This window comes from Kogia breviceps, chromosome 1 (genome assembly GCF_026419965.1).
Source record: "Kogia breviceps isolate mKogBre1 chromosome 1, mKogBre1 haplotype 1, whole genome shotgun sequence".
Lineage (NCBI taxonomy): Eukaryota > Metazoa > Chordata > Mammalia > Artiodactyla > Physeteridae > Kogia > Kogia breviceps.
The window spans coordinates 105603853-105627594 of NC_081310.1; the positions used below are offsets into that span (position 1 = coordinate 105603853).

General features: G+C 36.3%; 1 protein-coding gene across 2 annotated transcripts in view; it reads left to right on the forward strand.

Moving 5' to 3' along the window:
* Positions 1-16932, forward strand: part of PLPPR4 (phospholipid phosphatase related 4) — a 39035-nt gene extending 22103 nt beyond the window's left edge. The window contains exons 3-8 of one of the 2 annotated variants that reach the window (XM_067040289.1): positions 1595-1760; positions 5267-5396; positions 7593-7788; positions 8916-8973; positions 9716-9889; positions 13054-16932. In XM_067040289.1, the coding sequence (XP_066896390.1) occupies positions 1595-1760; positions 5267-5396; positions 7593-7788; positions 8916-8973; positions 9716-9889; positions 13054-14379 (2050 nt within the window). In that variant the 3' untranslated portion in view covers positions 14380-16932. The remainder of the gene's footprint in view (positions 1-1594; positions 1761-5266; positions 5397-7592; positions 7789-8915; positions 8974-9715; positions 9890-13053) is intronic. The other variant, XM_059077515.2, reaches the window with a different exon arrangement.
* The last annotated feature ends 6810 nt before the right edge of the window (positions 16933-23742 follow it).

Sequence of the window (23742 nt, forward strand, 5' to 3'; positions counted from 1 at the left end):
GCTCATGAATGTCAGAGGAAGTGGTTATTAAATAAAGAGCTGTATTTGAATGGAGTTTTTATAAGATTCCCTAATGAACTGGTCTATTCTGGTTCAGTACAGCAGCATTTTTAGAAAAGTCTCTGCATAGACCTATACTTTTATATAGCTATGGAGAAGCCACCGCAATGAGAAGCCAGCACACCACAGAGAAGAGTAGCCCCCGCTCGCAGCAACTAGAGAGAGCTCGCAAGCAGCAATGAAGATCTAACGCAGCCAAAAATAAATAAATTTATTTTTTTTTAATTTCCCTATATTAAATAATCATAACATGCTATCTACACTATAAATAAATTATATAAAATATTCTCAGAAGATAAAACTGGAACTTAATTTTCCCTAGAACTTTATCATACTTAAAAGATCTCAAAATACTTCGTAAATAAATGAGTTATTTGAGCTTCAGTAACTCTGAGGTGATTGGAACTATTAATGATGTACTTGGAAGTAGCAGAGACTCAGACTAATAAAAACATATTTAAAGTGCATTATTCCTCAGAATAACAGCATTTGCTGGTCATTCCTCTAAATGACTTATAAGAAATCTACATCATCCAGTCATTTGACAAGAGCAGAAAGAATATATGCTTTAAATCTAGTAGACCAGAAAGCATTTCTCCTAGCTGGAATGTAATACAGAAATTTATTGTAATTGATATAGTATTTGAAATAAAATACATAAGGTACTGTACAAATGCTCATGATTCTGCTGAAAAGACTATGCTGATATTTAATCATTTAAATAATTTGCTTTTTATATACCCAGAAGTCTTTCTTCCTTAGGGTGTTTTACTAAGTGGCTAGGAAAGCAAGTCTAACTGCGGCTCTCCCTGCCAGCACCGTTGATCTCACATTGATCCCTTTGCTGACACTGTTACATGTCCTGGAGACAATGACCTTGGCCTCATCAGTGTGTTCCTTCTTCTCTGACTCCCTCATTTTCAGTAATAAATTCTCAGTATGCAATTAAGGATGCTTCCTGGGGGATTCTGGGTCAACGCTTTCTTTCTTGAGCCTTGAAAAGTGAAAGAAACGAATGCCAACTACTTCCACAAAGACCGCCTGAATTCCTGGGTCTCTACAGGGCCTCCATAGCTGCTGCAATACCTCTTAATGGCACAGGAAGCAAACTAGGCAAATATTTACACCACAGCATCCCTAATTTTCCCCATATCATTCAGGATATTCCAGGATGTCAGTCATTCTTTTCTTCCACACTGGCTTCATGGATTTTGAGTAAACAACTTGATGGTAAAACAAATCCTGACTTTATGGGCATCGGATACTGTCTTCCACAACTTTCTCTCTAAACATATATCATATCTTTTCTAAATTTCTTTCTAATTTCATTTTCCCTCTGTTTTTAAGGCCTTTCCCCAAAACACTGGTCCTATTGTGTCTGTAGTCATTCTGTTCTAGAACCATAATTCTGTCTCTAATCTTACTACATACGTTTCTGCTCCAACTCCTTTCCCCCCTTCTTCCTGAAAGTGGAAATAACAGACTCTAATCCCTGACTTTCAAGGATGCCACTTTCTTTTTGTCTTTATGGCAGAGTATCAATCTGTTCCAAAATGGAGTGGTGGGGGAAGCAGAGAGGCAGGCTGAATTCTTCCTTTGGAAAAATGGCTTTCAGAGCCCATTTGCGTGAGGAGAGGCACTTCCTATTTTCACCCATTCACATGAAGAGAAGACAAAGCAAAACAAAAGACCACACATGGGTAATATTCTTTAAAAGGACGTTTATATGAACAAAAGGGAGATCAACTGATTTTTATACAGGCATTTACATATAAATCATTTAATGTTTGCTTTTCAGTTTTTTCTTTTTTATGCTTTGAAGGGTGTTTTAAAAATACCTTGTCTTCGTGATGTTGTACAAGAAACTGAAAAAATTCCTGTGTGTCTGTGAAATGCATATTCTTATTTCTCTGAAATAGTCCTTAAATTGGAAAATTTCATCCTTAATATTAACTTTTCATTTACTTTTAAGTGATAATGAAACAATCATTTTGTTTAGTCCTTTGGAGATTGTTTCTCAGGGAAAATAGCACAGAATATCTAGGCTTATCATAAATCTTCATGAAGTCTACATGAATAGAAAAAATGTATATGTTCTCTTCCTTGGAAGTAAAATTTTATTGCATATGATTAAAGGATAAGTATATCTAATTTTATAGAAGAATTGTATTGAAGTTTGATTATAGTTTCTAGAAGGTAACCTAAGCTTTAGGAGACTATACAATCTCCTTTAGGTGGCTATTCCAAGGGCAGTATCCATGTAATAATAAGCAATATATTTCCTCTCTACATCTCCCCTGAATCTGAGTCACTTCAGAATCTTCCAAAAATCTGTCCATGATATTTGACATGCAAAAAAAAAAAAGGTATTGTTTCTTTTCGGGCTTGTATACAGCATAAACAGAATATTGTGAGAAGATGCTTGTCATAGACTGTTTCATATTTACAAATAACAAGATCAACAAATAATTTTCTTGTCAACACCTAATCCCTGAAACTAAATTGCATCACAACAGTGTGCCATTCAGAACTGGGAAACAAGCAGGATCATTTGGAAATACATCAGGAAGCAGCTCCCCTTTCCCTGAAGAGAATTCTATCTTTAAAGCAAATTAAGGGACTTCCCTGGTGGTCCAGTGGTTGGGACTCTGCATTTCCAATGCAACAGGTACTGGTTCAATCCCTGATCGGGGAACTAGGATCCCACATGCCACGCGGCACAGACAAAAGATTTTTAAAAATAAATGCAAATTAAATCATTTTGAAAATTCATACAATGACATGTAGGTCAAGGTTAAATGAATAGTAGTGTGAGGAGAAAATTAATGTGCTCCGTAGAGAGAGGGAGAGTTGGGTGAAGTCAAAATACTGACAAGAAACCTCTATCCATAATCAAGCCAAAGAGTATGAAAGCGCTCTCCTGACATATGAGTTTTGAGCATATTAAATGACTAAATTAAAACTCCTGAAGTCTCAAGATTTCTTGAGATAATAACTGTGGTGTTGTAAAAGAAACGTTTCCCTAATGGCACTGAACAAATAAATTTTTATATAATTTAGCATTCACGGATAAGATGTGAATCACTATTTACATGTATAATTACAAAGAAAGAAACAAAATTATTCACAGAATTATTATTGAAGAAGTGAAGATATGAAATCAATCTCTTAATGCATTTCAGAACACATTTCAGAAATGAGTGGTTAATTTTTTTGAAATGATGAATTGAGATAACCATGATATTATTCTACATGCATGGTGGGTCATGTCATGTCACATCTTTCTGTGCAGAATAACCTGTTGTGTTTCTATGTCTAACTTAAAGTGATAATGTAGTATGATATTTTTCAAGATGTATAAATAGTTAACTTAGTATTCAATGATTTCAAAAAAATTCCTCTTGATTATTTCTATTCGATTGTTCATAAAGGAGTTTATCATGTATGCCACAAGATTTTCACACATGTATGGTGATTGGTAGAATTTCATTAGGAAAACTATTTTTATACAAATAAGTGTTCTTTGTAATTGTACACATACCATATTGCCTATGGTACTAAATATAGCAGACTGAACATTTGAAGCATAAGGTCATAGACTTACAGTCATTAGTTTAAAAAAAGATAATTTTAAGTACTTTATAAAATAAGTGTTAAGTTGGAATTGAGAACTGGGAAGTTTCCCTTGGAAAATGTGTTTCAGCTGATAATCATGGTGATAATCTTTAAAATGACATGATCACGTATCTAAGGGACTGCCAATTCCCTACTTTTCTCAGTTCCACATTTTTACCCATATCAACTCTAATTTCACAATAATCTCTTTGGCACAGTAACCCCAAATATTTGGAATTTTTTGCATAAATAAAACTCATAATCTCAAATCTTGCTTTTCTTATACAGAATAGCTACCAGCCCAAATGCCCAAGGTAATTAGCCAATGAGAATCCCACAGTGAAGGTAACAAAAGCAAATCCCACAATGCCAGGCACTTTGCTAGATAGTGAGGATAAAAGGTAAAAAAGAAATAAATGGTCTTCCCTCAGAGGGTCATAGTCAAGTGAGACATAATCAAATGAATAATCAAAGTGCACTAATCGAGCTATGCTAGAGGGAAGGACAAGATACTAAGGGAGCCACATAGAAGTGGACATCATTCAATTTAGGGTATAGTAAACAATTTCAGGGAAAAGTACCTGAAGGAAATGATGCCTAAATATATTGAGTTTCTTCACTGATGTCCTATGTCCTAAAATCCTACAGCAAGTGCCCTGTTCCTTATCTTAAGTATGGACCTCTGTTCACTGTAAACACATTTTCTAAATATTTCATACCTAAGACATGTTACTCAGTATGAGTGGATAACTCTTCAGAAATTAGCCACATCAATTCCATTTCAATTGTCCTGGAGGGTTTTTACCCAGAAGTTCCTGCTTACCTAGATTCTCTTATAATCTACATTCTCCAATAAGATAGTTACTAGCCACATGTGGTTATTTCATTTTAAATCTAATTGATTTACATTTTAAATAATTAACTAAGTACAATGAAATGAAATTAAAAATTCAGCTCCTTGATTGCAGTAGCTAAATTTCAAGTGCTCAATAGTGGTTACCGTATCAGACAATGCAGAAAATATGTCCATCATCACAGAAAATTTTATTGGACAGCTCTGCTTGAGGAAACACCTTTCTTCCCTCATGTTTGCTTTTCATGGGTTGATACTTCTGCTCAATCCCAAATTATTTTATTGAAACAATATGCTAATAAAATGTTCCTGATTCTAACTCTGGTACTTATTCTATTCTCCCCTCAGGCACCTTGTTTTCATGGTTTTAAGAATGAAATGTCAAGATTCTAAGAGTTAGAGCAGAATCAGTCACTATGTGATTAATCAGTTAGGTGTCACTGGGTATTGTTGGCCATAGGGTCACAGTCTAGGTGCTGTAACCACGTTAAAATACCAGGATGATGTCACACCCTTGACCAGTATGTAGGAGCACAGAAGATCCAGCAGTGCTCTTTACTGTGCCCTGATTGCTTACTTCTCACTGCTTCCTCAAATACTCAGGAGACATTGCTCACATCTCCAAAGGTCTTACGAAAAATACATCTTGACATTATTGAAAATATGCCATGTTAAGAGATAACTTATACTTCATTTGTACCCGTTAAATCCATTTTGAACACCCTCTTGTCTTTGCAGATTATGGTAGGGGAAGGAATTCTCTACTGTTGCCTGTCCAAAAGAAGGAATGGAATTGGCCTGGAACCCAATATTAATGCCGGAGGCTGCAACTTCAACTCTTTCCTTAGAAGAGCCGTCAGATTCGTTGGTGGGTGTGGGAAACCACAATGAAAGGAAATGTTTTTCAAATAGAAATGTTATATTTAATTACAGATATAAGTCCTTAAAGCTATAATTTAGATGTATAATGTCAAATACATGATGAATTTTACATTATTAAAAAAATCCCATTAAAACACCCAAATTTGAGTTTTGTATCTAAAATGTGTTATTTACAGTTATAATCTCTGTTTGAGAGCCAACATGCCATGCATTTCAGTATATTTTTGTCTTGGCTCTGGTAGAAGCATGAATTTACTTTAAAATAGTTTCTTGGATCTGTGTTCATTTTCTAAAATGGAGAATAAATGTCAGCATGCCAGTATGAATGGATAACCCTTTGGAAACTACTTTAGCCACATCAGTGATTCCATTTCAATTGTCCTGGAGTGTTTTCATCGAGAAGTTACTGCCCATGGAAATGTCACCATAGAGTACGGCATCAAGGCTATTTTTCCTTGGTTATATCGTCTAACTTTACCTCCTATTTTTTGAGGCCTATAGGAAATCAGTGGGCCTGCATCAGAATCAAGCCAGATCTAAGCCTTCATCTCTTCTGATTAGCATGTGACTATCTTAATATTGTTTGAGTCACAGACCTTTTTTTTTTTAACTGAGTTGAAAAGTCAAGCCAAAGTACATCACCCCAGTGTAAATGCTTCAATTGATTCCCTGTAAATCAGTAAAAAATTATTTCTACCTTTAATGTCTCAGCTGAAAAGAATAGGTAGCTTCATTTAATACCTAGTAGATAATTAAATACAATCACCTCTCCTGCTAGAGGAAAAAATCTGGTCTAAATCATGCCCTAGACTCTGCCCCACTATGAAAGGCACATCTTTGCCACACAAGGACGATATGGCAAGAATAATTCCCTTACCAGGGTCATGAACTAAGACAAAGAAGTAAAACTTCAGGACATATAGCTGATCTCAGGAAAAGTTTTCCTACTGTAACAAAATGCTGTGGCAAAGGGGCACATAACCTCTCTGAAAAGCCTCATGATGGTGAGGATGGGCCATCCTTTCCTAGAGAAGCGTGCCCCAGAGTCAGCAATGCCCATCCCCTGCGGGGCCTAGAGATTCTCATTCTCCAAAGGTAAAAATGATTGGGTTTCCTCACTTATCCATACTGCTCTCCTAGATCTTGCATGCTGCTAGGAATTAGAATGTATAAATAAAAGTCCAGTGTCATGAATCTGGGTGAGTGGGTGGAGAAATAATTGAGAGAGTGGTTTTTAGGTGACAATAAGCAGAGAAGGAAAATGCAAAAAGAGGTAACATACAGGCCAACCATCTTGGTCTGGAGGAGTCCACTGATGAGTTACCCAGGTGCCTGTCACAGTGATTTCTATGAGCAAATCATAAATCAGAATCCAGGCTGTCAAGTCAGAGTGACTCCAGGGTGTCTAGACAATGTAGAGGGAGAAGGTGAGTTCAGATCATGTGTATGTGAGCAGAGCTAGATTCCCAAGGATAAAGCCAGGCAAGGGACTTGAAGCAGGAATGGAGTTCGAGTGTACAAGCTTGCATCAGGGTTTGTGAGTCTATGGTTTCATACTGGGCCCAGGACATAAAAGAAAGATAGAATTTCAACCGGGAGATTTAAGAATATCATCTCCGAATTCCAAACATGAAGGAAGCCTCCCTACAGCTCTGTACTTGTATGATTATTGTTTCCATGACAAGGTCGGCCTGCCCTTTTCTCTGCTTTAATTAGAATTCATGGTATGATTAACATTTTTGTCAACTGTGGCTGAAGATAGGGACTACTGCGGAGAGAGAGTCCTGGAAGCTCAAACGTGCTAAGCAATTTACAATGATTTTGAATTTTGCTTCATTCCCCATATTTAATTCTTCTCAAATCACACAGTTGTCACCTTAACATTTTCCAAGTGTCTGTCAAGTGATCTGTGGTTAATGATATTAAGAACTGGCCCAATTTAACCAAACTGACAATAATACCTCAAATGACTACTTTGGAAATACTCATTGCCCTTATTTTGGATTTCAGTATCTGTTTGAAAGTTTAGGCATTTTCTTTACTATCTTCCTGAAATAAACTCAGAGAAAATGATCACAACAGATGTGAAGGTTGTCATGTTAATGTGTAATAAGCATGGTTGATGATGGTACATCAGCATTAAGCACTAGCTTGGTAACAGTTTCTTTCCTTTTGCTTATAGGTGTTCATGTGTTTGGACTCTGCTCTACAGCTCTGATCACAGATATCATCCAGCTGTCCACAGGCTACCAGGCACCGTACTTCCTGACTGTGTGCAAGCCAAACTATACCTCTCTGAATGTGTCTTGCAAAGAGAATTCCTACATTGTAGAAGATATTTGCTCAGGATCTGATCTTACAGTTATCAACAGCGGCAGGTTAGAAACGGAGATTATGAAAATTTCCATGTCAGTGTTTTCATTGTTCATTAATAGCTTGGGGTATCATGGCAGGCATACATTTTTCAATCATAATGATTTTGGTTTTATTTTTCTTTTCAATTCAGTGATCTCTTTAGGGCTAATACCATAGAAACCCACTGACGGTTCATTCTGAATGAACCACCAATGGGTTTCTACGGTATTAGCCCTAAAGAGATCACTCTGTCTCCAAATTTCAGCATCACATTCATGCTGAATGTGATCCTCATCTTCATATCACCAAACCCCAATCATGTTCTGTGATTTACCCTATACAGTAGGGTAAATTCTTTTACATTTACATTCTCAATTCTTTTACATTTTCTTGTCTGTGTTGAATGGTAGTCCTTTTTATTGGGTACCATATAATTAGGAGGACATTAATAAAACAGAATTTTATTTTTTCCATTTTTTATCCATTAAAAGAAATCTCTATTCTCCATCTGTCTGTCCTTTACAGTGTCTCTCTCACTATCCTCTGTTCTACCTCTCCCACCTTGCTTCTTATTTCACTAAATAATATACTCTGTGATTTTGGAGATAATGATTATTTTAAAGTGGGATAGATAGAGCAACATTTTGTTAAAATTAGACTTTTTCAATACTCTCTAGAGTATAAAAAAACACATCTAGACCCACTGCTGTGAGAAAATAATTTTGTCTTTTAAATTTGTATGTAAATGAAACCATATATTTAAGAGCATAGGAAAAGTTTAAAAGCTTTAAAATCTTAGGTTTTATAAACCTTTAAGCTGACATAATTATAATACCAATAAATAATTATAATCCTTTCCATTCCATTTCTACTTTGAACCATCATTCCAATGGTATAAAGAAGTGATCCCTCACAAAGCTAACACTTTACATTGGAAAGTGCATCACTACTCTACTTTAATACTAATGGTGATTAGCAGTGTTTATTTTATCACTCAGATCTTTCTCCAGAAAACTAAACAGAAATGAAAGTTATTGCTTATTATCTTGAGGCTTTTAAGTTGAACACTGTAACCACCTAGTGTTCTTGAGATGTTTGTTAGCAGTGTATCAGAAACAGAAAGCATAATTTGACTCTTTTCCTTTGGCAGAAAATCGTTCCCTTCTCAACATGCGACCCTTGCTGCCTTTGCAGCTGTGTACGTTTCGGTAAGTAACTGGGTCTTTTTTGTCAAACTGCATCCTAGAGAAAATCAGAGAAATGAGTGTTGTCTCCAATGACTAATTAGATTATACAGCTGTGTAACGGCAGAACAGTAAACTTTAGCACAGCAGTCCTTCAATACAATGGCATCAGAAGTAGAAATTGGATGCTACTATAAAAAGTAAGATAATTTTTTGACGCAGTCATGATGTTTATTTAGCCTCATACCTCTTTAATGTAATATTATACTTCACGGGAGGGTATTGTAAACTACATGAATGTTATAAATTCTAAAATTGAAAGAATTGTGTTAAATACACACAAACACACACCACACACATTTTTGTTTCAGGTTTTATGTAACAGTGAGTTCTAAGTCAGTGTTGATAAATGCTATACAATGAATTGTCACCATATCTGATTAATAGTCCACTAGATCTTATGTGAAAAAAATGGATTGAAATTATGTGACAAGTAACGTGGAGACTAACCAGTTATCTGGCTAATTCTATGCCTTCAATCTTTTCCAGACTTTCGTGTAATTATATGAGAGATCTGTTATTTATTTGATGAATTTTGTCATGTATTTCCTTTTTTCAGGTATAGAATGTAGCCATAGCAGGGGGAATGGAACAGTAAAATTGATGTCGCATGTATCAGACTTTTGAGTTTACCTTTTTATTTGATTATAATTGAATAGTAAAATGACCTTTCTTACATATTTAACCCAGTTCTTTCATTTTAAAGATGTACTTCAATTCCACACTAACGGATTCCTCTAAGCTTCTGAAACCTCTCTTGGTCTTCACCTTTATCATCTGTGGAATCATCTGTGGGCTAACACGGATAACTCAGTATAAGAACCACCCAGTTGATGTCTATTGTGGCTTTTTAATAGGAGGAGGAATTGCTCTGTACTTGGTAAATAATTTATTACTATTCAATAAAGCACAGTTTAAAACGGAAAACATGCAGAAAATTTGTTTTGCACTGTAATAATTTACTTGCAATATAGTCTATATCCATGAGAAAATCTCTGACTGCATCTCCATTCTAAGCCAAAACATATATCCCACTTTCAGTAAAATAATTTACTAAACTCTTACCATGGGCCATAAACTGTGATTTTAGAAAGATTATTGCATTTTACCCTTACCCCTCCCACCAAAAAAAAGTCAGGGACTACTATTACTAGTATAATTTTACAGATAAGGAAAGGAAGGTTAGTGAAAGTGAAAGTTTAATGGAAAATTATGTACTTTGCCCAACAACACAAATGTAGCATCTGGATATAACTATGATCCAACTAATATTGAATTCTTTAGCAGTACTCTATTTTTAAGCCCGATCTTCCTTCAAGAATATCCTCAGCATAAGGAAACTGAGACTGTCCATTTCATTCATGCATTCATTCATTCATTTTACATTTATTCAATACCTGATCCGTGCCAGGTACTATACTGAGCATCAGAACACTAATAAATAAGGTACATCTTTTATGAGTTTCAGTGCAAAGATTAATAAAAGTATAAATGATTACAACATGTTAAATGATGTATTAGGGTATGAACAAAGAGCTCTGAGGATAGGAAACTGCCCAAGGAAGTTAGGGAAGTCTTCATAGAAGTGATACAGTTTTTAAAAAATGAGACTTTCTTAGGGTAAAGAAAGGAGGGCATCCAAGCTGAAGACACTGCATATGCAAAAAGATGGACATGTGAATGAGCAAGTCTAAGTGGAGGGTGAGGGAACCGAAGGAATGAGAGATAATGGCCAGGTTTCTAGCTTGGAAGACTGGCAGATGGTGACTTCATTAGCCGACCTGGTAAATGATAGAGGAAGCAAATTGGTGGAGGGAAAGGAGGTGGACAAGCTCAATTTAAGGATCAACAGGCAGTTGAATAGTTGGGTCTGGAGCTTAAAGTAGCTATGAGTGGTGGAGAATAGATTTGGGAATCATGGACATTATCGGTGGAAGTACCATTATAGTTATGGCGGTATATAAAATTGCCAGGTCCTAAGAACAAAAGGAGCCAGGGAAGCACCAATATGCAAGACGCATGCAGAAGAAAAAAAGCAATAATGAAAGAAACTAAGAGGATCTACAGTGAAATAAAAATTAACTGTCTATTGGAGCCATTCTAAATCTTGTGGTCTTGGTGTACTTGTGAAAGGCATTAAGGGAAAATGCTTATAAAAAATAGTAAACGTACTGAAGTGAGCACTGATTTATTTTTTTTCGATTTTATATACTAGCATAGTCAGGATCATCACTTCAAATCTCATACTGCCTCATATACTTTCTTTGGTGGAGGAGAAAGCCATCAGATGAAAGTTAGTGTGTCAGGAATTGTGCATAAGCCTGTGTTGCCCACAGGAGTGTTCTTTGGCAACAGGTGTTACAGAGTATGACTGAGAACTGTTCCTCTCCAGTTCATGCATTGCTTTTGTACATGTCTGATTTTCATGGTGTCCTGGAGTCCCAACGGTTTGGGCTTGAATCTCAATTCTCCTGCTATTTGGCCAAGTTTTCTTCACGTATAAAATGAGGATAATAACTATTTGCCTCATATCATAAGAAGGATTAAACAACTATATTTATTAAGCCCGGTGCTGGACTTTGAATTTTGAACAATATAAGCAAAGGTTATGTACAGTTTAGTGGAGGATGGTCGTAGACTTACGAATTTAAATACAATCATTTTTAAAACTAATTTTTATTGGCGTATAGTTGCTTTACAATGTTTAGTTTCTTACTGGACAGCAAAGTGAATCAGTCATACGTATACATATATCCACTCTTTTTTAGATTTCCTTCCCATTTAGGTCATCACAGAGCACTGAGTAGAGTTCCCTGTGCTACACAGTAATTATTAATGGAATATTAGGGAGGGACTGTTCATCCTGGAAACTCTTGGCAGTGAGAGCATAGATAGGTATTATGTAAAAGAAGATTTTAAATAGGAATTAAAGGACTTGGAGAGGCAGAAGCTTGACTTTATTCCATTCTGTTCCATTCTGTTTACATTCTGCCCTGAAATTGTAAATTTATCAGTTCTAAGCCAATGCTGTTGTTCATTTTTAGGCACTCTATAAAATGTCAAATCTGTGAAATTCCATCCATTTGATTTGAAAAGCAGACAGAGGCTACCTTCTATTGAAATTAACATGCAAATAAATATTTGCTGCTGGCTCTTATCTCTAAACTAAACATCTCAAAAACTGAAAATCCAGCAGGGATTAGAGTGTCTATGTGTCGAAAGCCTAAAATTTCTGAAGCTGAACTTTAGCCTTTTTCAGATTTTTATGCCCCCAATCTGAAACAAACAAAAAATTGACCACCTGAGTATGAAGACAAGATTAAATAAAGTTTGGTTCAAATTTACTGTAATAGTACTGAGTTGATCAAATATTGCTTTCAAAATTTAAGACCAGGTTTAAATCAGGAAAGAACAAGAATGCCCCAATCTAGTGACAGTTTCTGCCCTCTCTTCCCAGAACATTCTTGAAAATGCTGAACACAGGGCTGTGCTCCATGTGAGTCGTGAAAATATGTGTCTCTGGCCCCATTACAATATCTGATATCATGTTTTATGAATGATTCATTGTTCTGTATTTCCGCATCTCTTCTGCTTTCCATCATGAGGTGTGATTGAAAATGGCAGACACAATAAATCAGTTAAGCCATTTGAGATGTCACTCAACAAGTGGTTCATAAATCCAGAAAAATGAATTCCTTTGAAAAGGGGAAGAATGCCATGATTTCTCTCATTGTCTGACTTCCCTTCTCAAAACAGAGGACAAGATTGTCAAAAACATCCCAGTGGGATGGAGAAAGGAGAGACAATCCAACTAATAATAAAAAGTAATGGACTCCATAGTTCTGAACAGTTAGTTCAGTGATTTATGATATAACTTACAAACTATTTCCTGAGTAATTGTACCTTTAGATTTTGGTTATTTGTATTAGTCAATGGTTTACAGAGAACACACACTTGTTTATGTGCCTCAGTACATCCTCCAAGGCAAACTCCCAGTAACCACGTCTTCTAATGCACTCTATTTATTGTTTCTTCCAACATTAGGGTCTGTATGCTGTGGGGAATTTTCTGCCTAGTGAAGAGAGTATGTTTCAGCACAGAGAAGCCCTCAGGTCTCTGACAGACCTCAATCAAGATCCCAGCCGAGTTTTATCTGCTAAAAATGGCAGCAGTAGTGACGGAATTGCTCACACGGAAGGTATCCTCAACAGAAACCACAGAGATGCTAGCTCGTTGACAAACCTCAAAAGGGCAAATGCTGATGTAGAAATCATCACTCCACGGAGCCCCATGGGGAAGGAAAATATGGTTACCTTCAGCAATACCTTGCCTAGAGCCAACACCCCATCCGTGGAAGACCCTGTGAGAAGAAACGCCTCCATTCATGCCTCTATGGATTCTGCTAGATCCAAGCAGCTCCTCACCCAGTGGAAGAATAAGAATGAAAGTCGGAAGTTGTCCCTGCAGGTTATAGAGACCGAGCCTGGACAGTCACCACCCAGATCCATTGAAATGAGGTCAAGCTCAGAGCCGTCGAGGGTGGGGGTCAATGGAGACCACCATGGTCCCGGCAATCAGTACCTCAAGATCCAACCTGGCACCGTCCCGGCGTGTAACAACAGCATGCCTGGGGGACCAAGAGTGTCCATTCAGTCCCGCCCCGGGTCCTCACAGTTAGTGCACATCCCTGAGGAGACGCAGGAAAACATAAGCACCTCCCCCAAAAGCAGCTCCGCTCGGGCCAAGTGGCTGAAAGCTGCGGAGAAGACCGTGGCCTGTAATAGAAGCAACAGCCAGCCTCGAATCATGCAAGTCATAGCCATGTCCAAGCAGCAGGGCGTCCTCCAAAGCAGCCCCAAGAACACCGAAGGCAGTACGGTCTCCTGCACTGGCTCCATCCGCTACAAAACCTTGACAGACCACGAACCCAGTGGGATCGTGAGGGTTGAGGCTCACCCAGAGAACAACAGGCCCGTCATACAGATCTCCTCCACCGAAGGTGAAGGCAGTGGTTCCTGGAAATGGAAAGCCCCTGAAAAGGGCAGCCTTCGCCAAACTTATGAACTCAACGATCTCAACAGGGACTCCGAAAGCTGTGAGTCCCTGAAAGACAGTTTTGGTTCTGGAGATCGAAAGAGAAGCAACATTGATAACCACGAGCATCACCACCATGGAATCACCACCATCCGCGTCACCCCAGTAGAGGGCAGCGAAATTGGCTCAGAGACCCTGTCCGTTTCTTCTTCCCGCGACTCCACCCTACGGAGAAAGGGCAATATCATCTTAATTCCTGAAAGAAGCAACAGCCCTGAAAACACTAGGAATATCTTCTACAAAGGAACCTCCCCAACACGGGCTTATAAGGATTGAGGGATGGCCATTCAATCGTTTGGGCCACCCCCAAAAGAACACGTGTAGATTCTACCAGTGCTCTGTTCCAGCGAATTGGGAACCTTCTCACCAAATGAGACTATCCACCATCAGCCCGGAACTCAGTGACTCTTGAGAACTACTCTACCCAAGCTTGTAGATGTCACATCAAGGGGAGGGAAAAGCACAATGCAAGAACCTAACTAATGTGATAATGTGAAGACTCTTCTTAAGACCTACCTTCAAACTCAAATGGTTTGCAGAGGGTAGTATCAAAAGAAAGTGGTTTCCTTCAATGTATACTATTGTACTTCCTGAATGTGCCAACTTTAGGGATCTTTCTTTATAATTAGCTGTGGGAATCCAGAACACACGTTTTCCCTATAGCAGAGGCCATACAGTATTATATATTCATTTTGCAGAATCTGCACCAAAAGCTCAATACGGGTGGTGCTGATTATTATAGTACATATACCATGTAAACTCTCAAATTATATTTAGCTGTGAAATAGTGGTGTGCAACTCCTTGTCAAAGAAATGCTACTGTATTAAGAAGATGTTGGCTTCTTTGTGTTAGAATAGGACACCCTGCAGCTTCTCTGTAGTGGCTCTGTCACAGTCCAAAAAAATGAAAAGGTTTTGTGCATTTCTTCAAAATTATGCTTTCTTCAACATCAAAAATTGATAGGGATATTTTCAGTGAAAGAGAATACTTTTCTGCATAGCTTTTTGCTGCTTACTTTTTATTTAAATATAGTTACTGCTAATGAAAAATCTGTTTTTAGTGAGTAAATTTGCATAATTTAAAAAATACTGTTTTAGAGAGTCTTTAAAAATTGTTGTGATCATATTTTGCATTTTATGCCTTCTTTATTTATTGATTTAAATTTTTTATGTTACAGATATGTTGTTCTATTTTTAAAGCAAAAATAACAGTTGACATTCTTTGAGCAAATTATACTGCTGTGAATTTATAAACAAGAAATGTGAACCAAAACTTGACATTGTGGGTTACATTGACAGTAGTGTTGGTCATGTCTAACTTTAGATGTTTCCAGCCAGCTGGCTTAAGTTGCTATCTTAAGTAATCCAAAAATTCCTTTTTGTTCTAGATTATTAACTTTTAAAATATCCTAATAACCTGTAAATTAGAGCCTCAGTAGTTGGGTTTTACCGTCTTCTCTAAAGTATTTTTGTTAATTGGATACCAACAGGGAGAATCTGAAAAAAATGTAAATTGTTAAGAAGAAAATCACAGTATACATTAAGAATGTATTTCTTCAAAATATCTAGATAGGAACAGTTTTTGTGCTCAACATACAAATGACAGTTTTTGCTACCTATCCTGAATGAAGCCTTCAACGTAAATCAAAGAAAACCAATATTATCAATAAGAAGAAGATAAAAACAAAACATTTTGAGGTGTTTTCCAAGTTAAAATTTTATTTTAAGTATGAAGAAATATTTGGTTCCTGTAATTTAGTATTAAACCTTTATACACTATTTCTGAAGAATTCTAATGTGCATTTGATGATTGCCAAGGGGACAAAAGGTACAACAATGATGGTTGATCTGATCTCAGTTTAGTTTTCAGTGAGAACAGAAGTAGTTGTTTAGAGATGAGTAGTGCCACATTCTGATCAACTTCTACCGGAAAAGGGCAGAGATTTGTAGAGTAACCAGCCTCCTAAAGCGTTAGGGATTTAGCTGAAACCAGCAGAATTGAAAACTCTGGCAATAAAATACAGATTCAACTATACCCCTTCTGGCAATTTCCATCTCAGAGAGGGGAGTGGGAGTACAATGTTGCCTTCCCCACTTCTTAACCACTACCATCACCATTATGACACTCCTACTGGCTTTTGCCAATTTATAGAGAGGAAGGGGGACTGGTTTTAGTGCTCTGAAGAAAAAAAAAAGCTGCAGCATTTCAGGTGCAGTATGTTATTTCCTAATCTTTCCTATTTCTTAACAGAAGATTTTAAAGTACTTCTCTAGTCATCGAAGTTTTTTTTTCTTTACATAAATATTGATATATTCATTTTCTACTCAAAGTGCCAAAGGCTACAGTTTTTAATGACTTAAATTGTACCACACTGTTAAGGAAATATAATGATAGTTGCTAGAACTCAGACCTCTGCATGTATATTTGATAACACATCTTTTGTAAAAAAAAAAATTACAAAAAAATTGTTTACATTCCACTGGTACCTTAATTTAAAATAAATGAGACTAACAGGTGTTATCTCTTCTTAGTGTTCATTTATCTTATTTGCTAATGAGAGCACTTCTTCCTTTGTTAGGCTGTGCTTTATTGATAAAATCAAGTATTGAATAAAGAGAGTTAATTATCTTTTTAAAGTAAATAAAATTACGAAAATATATATGATATATATAAAAAGTATTGTGTTTAATAAAATGTTATGCAACGTTTTCCAAACTGATAAAGTTTGTAAAGTGCTATAATGTATTTTGTTAAGTACAGATCAGAGCTATTGTGTGAGTATATTGTGCTAACATCATAGAAATAAAGATTAGATTTCTTCATCAAAATTGGAGCATTTTGGTCTTTTACTTCAGATGGAATATGAATGGATAATAACTTGACTTATAGGAAAACAGCTGAAGAAATAAGAATGACTCAGAACTGATTATATTCATAATTATTTAGAAGAAAGAGTATTGCACTAAGAAGGAAAAGCTTTTCAAACTATGATATAATGTTGCCTTATCTTTTAGAATTTTGATTTTATGCTTATAAAGAAGCTCTTTTAGATTTTTTAGACATAGATTTTTCACATATCAATGTTATAGAGTATTGAAAAAGAAAATATGAAAGAGTAAGGGTCAATTGTTCTCAATCAATTTTTTACTAAGAGTAGTTGATGTGCATTATTACCCTCTGAGTCAGCTTCTCTTAAAAAGAATGCTTTATTATTAACTCCAGGATTGTTTTCCAAGCCATTAACACCTGTTATATGAGTTGTACTGCTAATAGTTTGTCCATCTCCCTAGAAGGTATTAACACACAAGTTTTTAGACCACAGCCAGGATTTATGATTTAATCAAATTATCCTTAAGTGGCTGGTTCACTAAAACATGAAGTTACAGTTGTCCAGTGATGCCACCAAGTTCATGCAAGTGCCAACAGCAACCAAATTCATGCATACCATGCAACTACACCATGATAGCCACCTGGCCAAGAGCCATTGTAAGATGCTACTGATTATAGAAAACATACTTGTTTTAGAAATATTAACATGTGAAAAATTGATGTGTACCTTATAATGGTTGAAATATTATATTAAGCCTCTCTGGGTTTTGAATTTTTCATCTCTGGAATAGGGACATTCAGATATATTATCTTTTCTAAAGGATATCCTAATGTTCTTTCTATGGATCACTATTATGTATTTTATCCAGAGAGCAAAAACTGACAAGAAAATAGGAAATAACTTGCTGGTCTAAAATGACTAATGAGTATTATCATCTTTGACCACAAAGTTTATAGAAGCAAGCCAATGGGGTTGCTAAAAGCCTACATCCACCATTTTACTATATAATATATCAAAATAGATGATTTATATACAGGTACCCCTGATTCTAGTACATTTCTCATGATGTATCAGGTGAGTGGATTCTGGGTTATATACAAAAGAAACTATCATTAGAGCAATATCTTTTCTGCCTTTTACAGGTCAAGTCTTTACTTGATATCTATAGGTCATTTCATATTGAAGTTCAAATGGAATACGGAAATTTATGCATGATTCAGAGAGTAATTTAGTTAAAATAACTGAAGGAAGCCAAAAGGAACTGAAATGGTTTAATCTAAAAGGAAAATGTGGCCTGGAAAATGGGTAATGGTCTGTTTGTGACTGGATATTTCATTTCCCCTGCTTATTAAATGTGTCTCCTGTCTTTATTCGGTAGAAAGCTTCTAAAACGCTCTAGGATCAAATGCTGCAGTTTGAAGGAAGTACAGATTTCAGTTATAGTATATGATATTACAGGTAAGACCCAATTATAGGAAATTCCCAGTGACCATGCTTCCAAACTGAAAAAAAAAAAAATGTCTAGATGCGTCCTCTGATACAAAAATGACTTCCATTTCACTGACCATACAATGGTCAATGAAAGTCCCTGATTGCTAGTGTTTGTGCACTATTGTCAATGATAAAGAGGGGCAAACTGAACAAAACTATAGTTCTGTCACCAATTCTATCTAACAAGCTTGTTGAGTGCCCATTTTATCTCCTTTATTCCCCCTACCTTAAGATTCTTAGCCATTGCCTGAGAATCCATCTAAACTCTAATGTTAGCTTTTAAAAATAGTACAATTGACAAGTAGGTGAATGAGTTTGAAGAAACAAATATGAAAATTGTATTAATATAAAATCTCCCTTTCTCTTAATCACCTCCGTACACTTTGTAACTGGCTACTACCTTATAGAAAACAAACTAGATACTCTCTATGGTAGGAACTTCCCCCCTACCCCCCGTTGTGTGATTTGTTCCTTCTAGCCTGTGATAGCCTTCTGAGAAAAGATATGAAGATATGTCATCTTTGAGTATTAGGAAAACTAATTCACTCCACCCCCAGCCCAATCTTTCCTATTCTGTGTCTAAATTAAATAATCACAGATATTTCTGGAAGTATAAAAAGAGGTATTAAAAAAATAAACTCAAAATGAGTCAAGGACCTAAATGTAAAATGTAGAAATATAAATTTTTTAAAACTTATTTATTTATTTATTTATGGCTGTGTTGGGTCTTCGTTTCTGTGCGAGGGCTTTCTCTAGTTGTGGCAGGCGGGGGCCGCTCTTCATCGCCGTGCGCGGGCCTCTCACTATCACAGCCTCTCTTGTTGCCGAGCACAGGCTCCAGACGCGCAGGCTCAGTAATTGTGGCTCACGGGCCCAGTTGCTCCGTGGCATGTGGGATCTTCCCAGACCAGGGCTCGAACCCATGTCCCCTGCATCGGCAGGCAGACTCTCAACCACTGCGCCACCAGGGAAGCCCCCAGAAATATAAAATTTTTAGTGAAAAACACAGGAGAAAATCTGTAGGATATAGAACAAAGAAGACTAGCTGCTAGTCCTTGGTTGGATACAGTGTCTGCAAATATTTTTTTCCAGTCTGTAGTTTATCTGTTCATGCTTTTCACAGGGTCTTTGAAAGAGCAAATTTTTAAAATTTTGATGAGGTCCAATTTATCTTTTCTCTTTATGTGCTGTTTTTTGAAAGTCAAATCTAGAATACATTAAAAAAATCCTCAAAACTCAACAGTAAAAAATCAGTAACAGAGTAAACAGTAAAGACTAAAAGAGAAAAACAGTAAAAATTTAAAAATGGGCCAAGACATGAATAGACATTTCAAAAAGGATATGAGATAGTAAATAAGAACACAAATAGATGTTCAACATTATTAGCCATTTGAGAAATACAAATTGAAGTCATAATGAGTTATTATTACATACTTATAAGAATGACTAGGGCTTCCCTGGTGGCGCAGTGGTTGAGAATCCGCCTGCCGATGCAGGAGACACGAGTTCGTGCCCTGGTCCGGGAAGATCCCACATGCCGCGGAGCAACTAAGCTCGTGAGCCATGGCCGCTAGGCCTGCGCGTCCGGAGCCTGTGCTCCGCAACGGGAGAGGCCACAACAGTGAGAGGCCCGCATACCGAAGAAAAAAAAAAAAAAAAAAAAAAAAAGAATGACTAAAATTTAAAAAATAATGATAATACCAAATGTTAACAAGAATGTGGAGAAACTGCATCACTTACACATTCCTGGTGGGAATGTAAAATGGTATAACCACTCTGGAAAATAGTTTGGTAATTTCTTTAAAAAAAAATACTAAAGATACACTTACATTACCCAGGAATTGCACTCTTGGGCATTTATCCCACAGAAATAAAAATTTATGTCCATAAGAAAAATGGTATTTATGTATTCATCTCAGTTTTATTAACAATAGCCAGAAGCTGGAAATAAACTAGATGTCCTTCCTTGGGTGAATGGTTAAACAAACTGTTATACAACCATGCCATGGACCACTACTCAGCAATAAAAAGAAATGAACTATTGATACACACAACTTGAATGAATCTCCAGGGAATTATGCTGAATAAAAAAGCCAAAAGGTTACACCCTGTATGATTCCATTCCATATAATACAGATATGAGCAGCCAGTAGTTGGAGAAGTAGCTTTACCCTCTGTAACTCATGGCTTCCCAAGTTTCTCTAGTTGTCATGATTTCCCAGCAGGACTGGCCTTGGGAAGGAGGGAGTCAAGGATAAGCAGCTTTCTCTTTAAGAAGATGACACTGAAGTTGTATCTGTCATGTATAATCTACCCAATTGGAGCAAACTAGATCATCTTGCTGCAAAAAAGCCCGGAAGATGTAGTTAGTCTCTAGCTGAAAGGCCTGATTACCAGCTAAAAGTCTGTGTCTTCTCTAACTAGATGGAAAGGATGAGAATGGCTCCTAGATGAGAATGATCAGTCTCTGTCATACAGCTTCAAGACTCTTCACAGTACAACCTACAGACCTTTATAGGCCACTACTTCTCTATACAAACCTATTGGTGCAACAGGCTTCACTTCTTCATTTGTGTGTGTGTTTGCCTGTGTGCATGTGGTTTATTTTTAACTCTCCTTCCAGAGAGTCTTTGCACTGCTTTTTAAATCTCTTTTGCCCTTCAAGACTAAATCTCAATCTTCCCTTAGACAACTTTAGAGCTAGAAGGGATTTGAGATATCACTCATCCTTTTAGATATAATCACTATAATTATGTATGTTTTACACATGAGAAAAGTAAAACACATGAGAAGTGATACACTCAAAGTCACACTACTGGTAGAGGTCAGGAGGGCACTGAGAGAGGGAAACAACTATCTTTTGTTCATTTTGTAATCCCTAATGTTTAGCACATCACCTGCCACATAGGTTAGACACTCAATAAACATTTGAAATGAATGAATGAATGAAACATTATGACACCAAAGTTGGTACATTTTCAAAAAGGCTAAGCTATCTCTCCATTTTGAGAATATTTATAGATCTGTGTTTTGCATGGTCAATGTTTTCACAATTATATAGTTTGTACAATTAATCACCTTAATTAACAAGGCATTGAATATTTACTACATACTAAATTGTAAGCTCTTTATAAGTAGCACCTAACACAATAGGTGATCAATAAATATAAGAATAATTGAATGAGTACAGTATTTTCTACCTACTATGTGTAAAAAATTTATGGAAATAAGTAAATAGAATATATTATACAAAGGAAAGAATATGAGGGTGTTTGAAAGAGAAAAAAATGGTTGTCCATTTAATTGTTCCCTGAAGTCCCACAGTTCTCAGAAATCCCTTCACGACTTGGAAGCCAAATTTATCTATATTTTTCTCTTTTTTCTTATTTGAAGCATCTTTTAAAAATGTTGACATGGTGTTAAGCCAGATTTCTTGGAACAAGCTGTCTCCTCACAATAGATATGATTTTGCAAAAGTTGTTTGTTCAAACGTTCCCACCTCCACAGTAATCTCCGTAGAGGCAAGTGCCAATAAAGAATACTTACTCTATCATTAAAAGAAAAAAAGTAGAAAGCCCTCTTTGTAGTCAGCATTCACGGTTATTTTTCAAATTCAAAATTAGATATTAGAGTCCAGGGACTATAGTATCAATAATTTATTTAGATCTGGCATGTCCACTGGTCTCGTATTGTAACCCAATCTGCCACTAGGATATCACAAGTATTTTCAGAATTATGGAGTAGTGAAAGAGTCTTTGGGGTCAGGCTGACAAGTATTCAAATTCCAGCTCTACCTACTGTGTGCCTCAGTTTTCTTTTCTGTATAATAAGGATAATAATTTAGCATTGTTATGGAGATTAAATGAATAAATATAGGCAAAGCATTTAAAACACTGTGTGGCAGCATATTAGTTCTTAATCTTGGGCATTAGTTTTTGACTTCTTTATCTCTAGTCCTCATCTCTCCCTAGAACTCTAGAACCAAATATACAACTGCCTACTTAAATATCTATATTTATAGATATTTATAGATATTAAATAGATATAGATAGATATAGATATAGATATTAAATATCGATAATTATCTCAGATTTAACATTCTCAAACTACATTTTCTGATTTATATTCCCAAATTTATTTCTCTATCTTAGTAAGAGCAAACTATCCTCCCCCACTACTATGGCTAAAGAAACAAAACATGTCTAAACTATGACTTAATCCATTCTTTTCCCTTACCATTCATCATGGTACTGCCAGGAGTGGTGAAGAGGAAACACATTTTAGAAATGGAGAGCACTGAGTACAGTCCTGGCTCAATCACTCAACAATTCTGTGACCTTGAGCAACTCTCCCACCCTTCCTGAGAACTCTGCAGTTATTATTTAATTATAAATTTATTTTAAAATGCTTTGTTGTGAGAATTAATATTATAAATGTGTACACCAACCGTCATTTTTGTCATCCTTTTCCAGAGTCATGTCCTAGTATTTTTAGGAAATAAAGGCTGATCGTTATCTCAGATCATGTCTTGAGTTTTCCACCCACCAGTTGCTGCTCAGCTTGCTGTGCTGATATGTTCTTACTTCTCTTCTTGTCACCACCAAGGACGATTAGACGTGGTGGCTTAATATAACACTGTTCTTTTCACTTACGTTTAATGGGAGGAAGAATGAGGAAAGGCAAAATTCTGGTTACTGCTCCATTCTTTTATTCTCCACACTACCATACATGTGAGTCTATACTGATGTAACGAAGTAATCATAGGGAATTATCAGTATAAACATAGGAGGAAAAAATATTAACAATTTGTGCTAAAAATTAATTTCTTATAATTAAAGAAAAAAATCTAGGAAGTTAAACTCTTCATAAAGGTCTATGATTGATTGCCTCAGTTTCTCACTCTGCCTCAATTTCTTTATTATTGAAACACCTTTTCTTTTTTCTAATCTCCTTTAGCAAATCTCTCATTTCCTACCGACAGGGGCCAGTTTCGGCCCATTCCATCTATCTTTTCTTAAGTTCTGTTTAAGTGTTAGAATGAGGTCCTAGGAAGAGAGGTTCTGGGAACAGTGTGGCAAGGACTTTGCCTAAGTTCCACCAAGAAATTTAAATTTGGACCCTTTGAGAATCAGAATGAGTTGCAGATAGGACAATTGATTCTTTCACCATTAACTACTGAATCAATCTCTCTCTTTCTCTCTCTGTGTGTCTCATTATAAAGTGAATATTTCTGTTATCCTTCCTTTCTTTCCTAAGCACCACTATCTGTTTTCATTCTCTTATGTTTTCTTATGACTCTTTGAGTTTTTATATCTCT